General features: G+C 45.1%; 1 protein-coding gene and 1 pseudogene across 1 annotated transcript; one reads left to right on the top strand and one right to left on the bottom strand.

Moving 5' to 3' along the window:
• Positions 1–257: 257 nt before the first annotated feature.
• On the top strand, positions 258–2,295 carry LOC123399076 (GDSL esterase/lipase At5g55050-like). The gene is made up of 2 exons (XM_045093498.1): positions 258–573; positions 1,364–2,295. The coding sequence occupies exons 1-2, from the start codon at positions 333–335 to the stop codon at positions 2,191–2,193; spliced, it is 1,071 nt and encodes a 356-aa protein (XP_044949433.1). The 5' UTR covers positions 258–332; the 3' UTR covers positions 2,194–2,295.
• Positions 2,296–3,332: 1,037 nt separating this feature from the next.
• LOC123397273 lies at positions 3,333–4,668 on the bottom strand (annotated as a pseudogene).
• Between the last annotated feature and the right edge of the window lie 3,680 nt (positions 4,669–8,348).

Raw genomic sequence — 8,348 nt, 5'->3', positions numbered from 1 at the left:
CGCCCTGCCGTCTTCTCCACACCACAAAGCACATACACACGCTGGAAGTGGAACAGACGTACGTACTCCTCTGCCGCGCTCTTTTTTTCAGTACACACGTATAGAAGCAGAATATTTTATCCTCCGTTAATTTCAGAAAAAGAATGTTTTAGCCCTCCCGTGCTTGCACGCTCGATCGCTTCCACTCGATCTTGTGCGGCCTATATAAATCGCCGTCAGCCGAACCTCCTGAACTCAACTCATTGTCTAGCATTGGAACGGGTGCAAAACACACACCGCGCTAGCTGCTCGGAGGAACACTTAGCTTGTTTGTTCGTCTGAGCTAGCTAGCAATGGCGGTTGCCGGTATAGTCGTTTCTTGCTCCTTGGTCATCGTGGCTTTCATGGCCGCGGCGGCCACGGCGGGGTCCGTGCCGGCGGTGTACGTGTTCGGCGACTCGCTGGCGGACGTCGGGAACAACAACCACCTGCTGACGCTGCTCAAGGCGGACTTCTCGCACAACGGCATGGACTACGCGGGAGGGAAGGCCACCGGCCGCTTCAGCAACGGCAAAAACTCTGCCGACTTCCTCGGTGCGTTGCCTACTCATTTCACCATCTAGTATTTCCTTGCCTGTTGCTACGGCCCGAGCTACGTTTGTTACTTAGTACTCCCTACGTAAAAAAAATTATAAGAACGTTTAGATCACTGGAGTACTGTTTTTTTTTCTTCGTGAGGAGTTACTTAGTTCTTAACAAAACCTTTACCAGATTACATAACTGATCGTCGTGTTCAGCACCATAGAGATCGAGTCAGAGTCATAAGTTTACGGTACACTGAGCTAGGTTCGATCTGCAATCAATTACTCAAGTTCTTGTGCTTATATGCAAAAAGGGGAGCAAGAAGAAGAGGAGGAAATCGACATTGATCCCAGTTATACGTTGCATTCATGGGCAAGATAATTTAGCATTTTAGGCGCGCGGTCCATATTTCTCGCTCACAATTTGACTTGAGAACGACTTATCACTATATATCCAAGTTGTAGCAACTGTGATTTGGCCAGCTGGAGTTGGAGAAGGCATTGACTGATAGATACAAGGAATTTTGTAGACGTACGTTGTTGTTTTGGCCATGGCTTTCAAACCCAACCAAAGGAAATGCAACATAGTTGTCCCAAGCTAGCAATTGGTGAGTGAAGTCAAAGTTGTCCCCATGCAACATCTCCCAATCGAGGGACCATACATACTGATCAACATGTAGTAATGTACTGTACTACGTTCCCACGACTCTAATCCGGAGGACTGCAGCTGGTTTTGACGTTGATGGGATAACTTTCATTACATGTAATAATGTACGCTGATGATTGTGAGTTTGTGCATGCAGCTGACAAGCTCGGGCTGCCCACCTCGCCACCGTACCTGGCCCTGTCCTCGAGCAGCAACGCCAACTACGTCAACGGCGTCAGTTTCGCCTCCGGGGGCGCAGGAGTCTCCAACGCCACGAACAAGAACCAGTGCATCACCTTCGACAAGCAGATCGAGTACTACTCCGGCGTGTACTCCTCCCTGGCGCGCAGCCTCGGGCAGGCCCAGGCCGCGACCCACCTGGCGAGGTCCATCTTCGCCATCACCATCGGCAGCAACGACATCATCCACTACGCCAAGGCCAACAACGCCGCCACCCCTTCCCAGCAGCAGCAGTACGTCGACGCGCTCATCCAGTCCCTCTCCGGCCAGCTGCAGAGCCTCTACAACCTCGGCGCGCGCAAGGTGCTTTTCCTCGGCACGGGGCCGGTCGGATGCACCCCGTCGCTGCGGGAGATGAGCTCCGCCAAGGTCTGCAACGCCGTGGGGAACTCCATGGCCGTGCAGTACAACAAGGCGGCCGAGGGCGTGCTGAGCGGCATGGCCGCCAAGAACACGGACCTGCACTACGCGCTCTTCGACTCCTCCGCCGCGCTGCTCCGATACATCGACCAGCCGGCGGAGTATGGGTTCGTCGAGGCCAAGGCGGCGTGCTGCGGCCTGGGGGACATGAACGCCAAGATCGCCTGCACCCCGCTCAGCAGCTACTGCGCCAACAGGTCTGACCACGTCTTCTGGGACTTCTACCACCCCACGGAGGCCACCGCGCAGAAGCTCACCGCCACCGCCTTTGATGGATCCGCGCCCTTCATTTTCCCGATCAACGTCAGGCAGCTCAGCGCCATGTAGGATTGCACGTAGACCACTAACTAGATTCATCATCCGCGCTAAATACAGATCGTACGTATTCACAAGTACGAAATGTATATGATTTTTCTTTTCAAATATATACTGCAGCTGCTGCATATTGACCAGTTGCCTGAAAATTTTCACGTCGCTTTGAAACCTTAATTTGGTCAACCTCTAACCATCAGTCCATCGCCATCTCTGGTTTTTTTTTTGGGGCAAAAAGGTTATTCCATTGTTAATACTAGTAAAAATGTCCGTGCGTTGCAACGGAAGATATAATTGATGTGTATTTAAAATTAGCTAGAATTAGATGGCAAAACACAATGATATATAACTTGCTATTGTGTGGGTCTACAAATTTTGAAAGGGGAGAGCTCCTGTTAATAATAATATTAACATGAGAAATGTCGTGAGAATTTTACCACGAACTCAAATTTCAGAAATGTTAGAGGCGGTTAAAATCTTCACGCACTCAACACTCACGAGTAGTATCATTTTATCTGTGAGATCAAATCGATGATACCCACCCTAGCACGGCAGAGGCAGAGGCAGAGAGTGGTGGTGCTAGTAGTAGTAATGTATCTGAACCGAAAGGTGTGGTGGCTTCCCTCTTCTTTCGGGAATCGGCCGAAAGAGGAGGTAGTTGATGCATACGGGCTACACAAAACACTTGGGTCGTGGAATAGTATCTACGCCTTGGTCCATCTGAAGGAGAAGGGAGAAAAAAAATAGTAGTAGGAAATCGTTGGGTTCTAGAGCATCCAAGCAAATAAAATATAAAAGGATGTGATATGGATATATTAGGTTTGCTAATATTGATCATTATTGTTTTATTGTATGGATATTCACACAATAAACTGAATAAGCCAGTTTCCTAGCTCTGACTTGATTACAGATATGGAACTCAGAATAGACCAATTGCAGCCCAACGCCTGGCTGTAGAGCACATATAAAATTATATACCACTAATTTTTTTTCCTTATAAATCATAATCATTAAACACCACCACACAAGAATCCGAATAGAAACGGTACAGAAAAAAATCGCTATATGTTGAAGAGGGTATCAAGCAGCAAAAGAAACAATTGATATGACAGTAATTAAAATTGCTAACCTAACACAAAAGGGTGTGAATCGTATATGCCATCAACCAACTATAAGAAACTAACTTGGTTATATTACAACCGATATGTGAAGGCATGCTTTACCTGTAGCGTAGACTCTTTCAAATGGATGATACCGATGAAGGGGGTAGAACCCGGAAAGTTTATTGAACTACAATGATTCAAGATGGACCGTAAAGAGCATGTGATGTGTCCACACAAGCACCACATTATTTCCCCCATGAACCCTTGTATCATTATGCAATTCTCCTATGAATTCAGAGAAAGTAGCTTGTCCACTTCAATGGTTCTTCCAAGCCACCATGAAGCAACACCATCACAATCAGTCTTCCTCTTCCATAACTGGACGCTGCAGCCGTCTGTCGGGAGGAGTAAACCAAGGCCACCACCCTTTGCAGGAATAATCGAGAATAGGTGTCCCTCTTCAAGGATATGCACTGGCACCGGTATCACTGCTAGGCTTTGCTTCTCCAAATCAAACTCAAGAATTCCATAAAAAATCCCAGCAAGCCTCCAGTAAATGGAATCCCCAATCAGCACAGCAGGCATGTAAGTAGAAACCAAAGCAGGAGAATCACTCACTGGAACACCAGATGGAAGCTGTGTTGAGAGCACATCACCCCATGCGCGCGTCTCTGACGAGTAAATGCAGGCAAGCACTCGTTTATGCTGCTTGTCGTCATTGTCTGCCATAGTCAACACCACTCGGAAGTGTTGGGCACCGTCTCCGGCAGCACGAAGCACCGGTGTATCTGGGCATATCCTGAGCCGGGCCAAGAAAGCCTGCTGCTAAAAACCCATGCCCGTGCCCGGCCCGGACCGACTATTGGGCCCAGTAAATCGGGCCCGAATCTGACCCGAGACCAAAAAACCCGATACGGTCTGCCCGGCCCGGCCCGATTATGGGTAAAATTTAGTTTTCGTCAAGCCTGAGCCCGGCCCAGCTTGACTGTCAGGCTCGATTTCTATGTCCAAGCCAGGTACGATTTTTGGGCCGGTTTGGGTTGGGCCGTCCAGGCCAGGTTGCCCATGGCCAGATATAGTTACAGAGACAAAATTTTCACGAACTAAATGTAGATCAAATGACCATGTTAATAGTGGTGAAGTTCTAGGTTTGACATTGATGCTTGCATTTTTTACATTTATTTCAGTTTTTTCGATGAAGTCTGTTTAGCGGAAGAAAATGAGGTGCATTCATCTATGATATAGCCACAGTCGTACCTTGCATCACCGCATGAATTTTTGCCTTGAAAGTAAATGTCGAAGCTCTTCCATCTGCCGTCAAAAAAGATCCATCAATTGAAAGGTTAACTTTATCTATCTGGCCGAGGCGTCGTCCAAGGTTGTACATGCTTAAAATATTTCATTTTCGGTTCAACAATGGCAACTAGCAGCAACATCTTCCCTTTTGTTAACTCCTCAGACGAGTACTCCCTCCGTTCCAAAAATTTTGTCTTAGATTTGTCTTGAAATAAATGTATCTAAATGCTAAAACATGACTAGATACATTCATATCTAGACAAATCTAAGACAAAAAATTTCGGACGAAAAGAGTACTTACGAAGATTGTCAAGGGATTGCCAATAGGAAAATGTTTTGGTTCGGTGCACGGGCCGAGTATTGGGTTGATCACGCGTGAGACACGCAATTGAGGCAAATCCTACGCACACAACGCATCCCTCGATTCCTTTTTGTGGGCCCACAAAATATCAGTCCATCATCCGCATTTCGCTCTTATTCAATCCCCGTTTATCTCGCCCTTATTCAATCCCCGTTTATCTCGCTCTCGTCCTCTCCGCACCCTCTCACTATTCTCATCCTTGCCTCTTGGGAACCTCCTTGGCGAGAGGCTCCAACTTCATCTTCGGGCAGTGAGCTTGGACGACGGCGAAAGCCTACCGAGCACCCTCGATGCATGTTGACCGCTTCCAAAATATTAATCCAAATTAAGTGATTCTAATTCCTAAAAACTTGCAATATTACAATCTATTTGAATATGCAACTTATCCAATTTGCTAAAAATGGTAGTATCTTATTTTAAAACCTTGTTTAGTTAAAATGTTTTTCACAACTTTTTGCACTTTAAAAATAAAATCTGATAATTTTTACACTACTTATGATCATCCTAGTATTTTACAAAAATAGGTTGACATTTTTCTAAGTGAGTTATTTTTCCTGTTTTTGTCGTGGTCTTATTATTTTCGTTATATTTTGTGGCGATGGATTGCATTGTTGACGAAGGGATTGGACCAGAAGACTTTGAAGACCCCGGAGACTTTGTTGAGTCAGGAAAGCCGTCCTTTGACCATGTCTCATAAACTATTTTATGCATGTCATATAGCACTCCGTTCTGATGCATTGAATCATGTGGAATCGGTGGCCACCTTGGTGGGTAGTCTCTGAAGAACTCCTTGGTGATACTTCCACTTGGGCATGACCCTACCTTACTATAAGGGTTGTGCGGGTAGAAAGTAGTTAAAAAGCAAAGTAGTTGCTACGCAAATGGGATGGGAGTATGCATGGTGTCGGATAGGAAAGTGATTTCAAAGGCTTTTTGAAAACCCTGTCGGGTGCCACTAATGCTCGAGGGAGATGGTGTGAGCTAGGTAGCCACTTGAGAAAGAAGTGGTGTACCGAGGCAAGTGAGTGTGTGGATTTTGAAAACGGATTGGAATAAGTTGCGACCGTTACTTCAACCTTACATGTACAACCACGATACCCTTATGGGATGGGGTTTTGGTGATTACTATGGTTGCTGCTAGTAGAGAGCCCGCATTACAAGTGGCGGGAGTTATGTGGTCACTCTCGAGACGGGTCCGTGCCAAGAAAGGACGACCATGGGTTGATTTCACAGACACCGGGCACACCGTTGCGTGCCCTCGTGGATGATACGTGTGATGTACATCACGAGGGATTGTCACTAACGAGTGGAAAAGGCATTATTCGGATACTTACCTCGGGTATGAGAAATACCGTGAGTCGTGGAATGAGAGGAAAGTTTCCCGAGTCTTGTTGGTAAAGTGTGCAATCTCTACAGAGTGTAAAACTATTCGAATAACCGTGTCCACGGTCAAGGACAGTTGAGCTACGTCCATGTTCTACCAAACAGTGTGCGTGTATGAGAAAGGTGGTTATGTGAGAAAATTGATACGAGAGCTAAGTGAGACGACTCGGTATGATGGGTGAACATGGGATGCTCAACCCTCAGTTGATATTGATATCTGTAGCTTGTTCATATGGATATCAGTTACCTGTTGACGCATGCTTTTATAAGCCGATTGATCATGACATGGCACTCAAAATAGTTTTCCACAAATTACCTATGTAGTGTTATATCTTGCATTGTTATTGCCTTGTTCCACAACATGGGTTGCTTGCGAGTATATTCAAAGTACTCATTGGCTTGCCACTGGTTATTTAATTGGCCAGGCTTGGAAGAACAGGAATATGGAGAAGATTTCGTTGGTGACGAACATGCGAACTAGGACACTTCCTAGTCAGAATGCGTGTAGATTAAGACAGATGGCATGGGTTCACACTTTCGTTCAAGATTTCCACTACTAGTTATGTGTGGTGTGTCGGCCTTCGAGGCCCTATTTATGTAAGACTTTACCTTAATGGTCTCTATTGGTAACACACGGTATGTATGGATGTAAGACTCTTGTTATTCGGCTTATGTGTGTTCAGTGAGCATTGATCTCTGGGATCACTGTACACGTGCATTCGGTGATCATGACTTATGAGTCGGGGTCTCCACTCCGCAGGAATGCCTTGTGTGTATCAAACGACACAACCTAACTAGGTGATTATAAAGATGCTCTACAGGTATCTCCGAGGGTGTCAGTTGGGTTGGCATGGACCGAGACTCAGATTTGTCACTCTGTATGAATGAGAGATTTTTGTGGGCCCACTCGGTAATACATCTCACAATAAGCTTATAAGCAATGTGACTAAGGAGTTAGTCACGAGATCTTGTATTGCGGAACGAGTAAAGAGGCTTGCCAGTAACGAGATTGAACTAGGCATGGAGATACCGATGATCGAATCTCGGACAAGTAACATAGCACTAGACAAAGGGAACTGCATACGTGATTGACTCAATCCTTGACATCGAGGTTCAACCGATAATGATTTTTGTGGAATATGTGGGAACCAACACGGGCATCCAAGTCCCACTATTAGTTACTGACCAGAGAGGTGTCTCGGTCATGTCCACATGATTCTCGAACCCAGCTTATTTATCTCATTTATGACATAATTAGCTTAGTTAGGTCAAAAATAGCACAAGAACCTTAGTTAGCTCATAACTTAGCGTATCTTTCTCCAAAATGACATAATAATATCAAAACAAGATAATTAATCATCTTCACCTTCTTCTTCTTCTTCTCCTTTTGATCTGATTTTTTTGACATCATGCACTATATAATTGCCTTTCTGGTATCTGTTGTGAGTTTTTTGATTCGAGTTGCTAAAGTGCCCCGAATAAATTATTTACTACCTAAGGTTCTGTTTTTCACAGATTCTGCCATGTTTTGCGTTTTTATCATTTTGCAAATCTTAAGCTTGCTTTTCCTTTGCAAAAACCTTTGGGAAATCATGAGAAATAGTAGCTTTTCATGAAAATCATTATTTTCAGTGGGTATTAAATTATTTTATTAAGGGTACTAACTACTCTAATCAGCTTATGATGAGTTTCGTATGATGAGAGTTCTTAAGTATGCGATGGGAGATGATGAAAGAAGATACATGAGTGTCAAGCGCTCAAGCTTGGGGATGCCCCCATGCACCCCAAGAAATATTCAAGGAGACTCAAGCATCTAAACTTGGGGATGCCCCCGTGCATCCCCTTGTCTATCAACAATCATCAGTTTGTCCATCTCCATGCTATATTTTTATCACTTCATATGTTATGTGCTATGCTTGGAGCGTCCCGCTCTTTACTTTTTAGTTTGTTTTAGTTTTGCTTGCTGTTAATAACAAGTCGGAACCTAGCCTACCTTGTTTGGGAGATAAACACGCTCCATTCCACTC

The sequence above is a fragment of the Hordeum vulgare genome, chromosome 5H, assembly GCF_904849725.1.
Source record: "Hordeum vulgare subsp. vulgare chromosome 5H, MorexV3_pseudomolecules_assembly, whole genome shotgun sequence".
Lineage (NCBI taxonomy): Eukaryota > Viridiplantae > Streptophyta > Magnoliopsida > Poales > Poaceae > Hordeum > Hordeum vulgare.
Note: the sequence above shows the minus strand (reverse complement) of the source record. Positions and strands in the feature narration are given on the sequence as shown.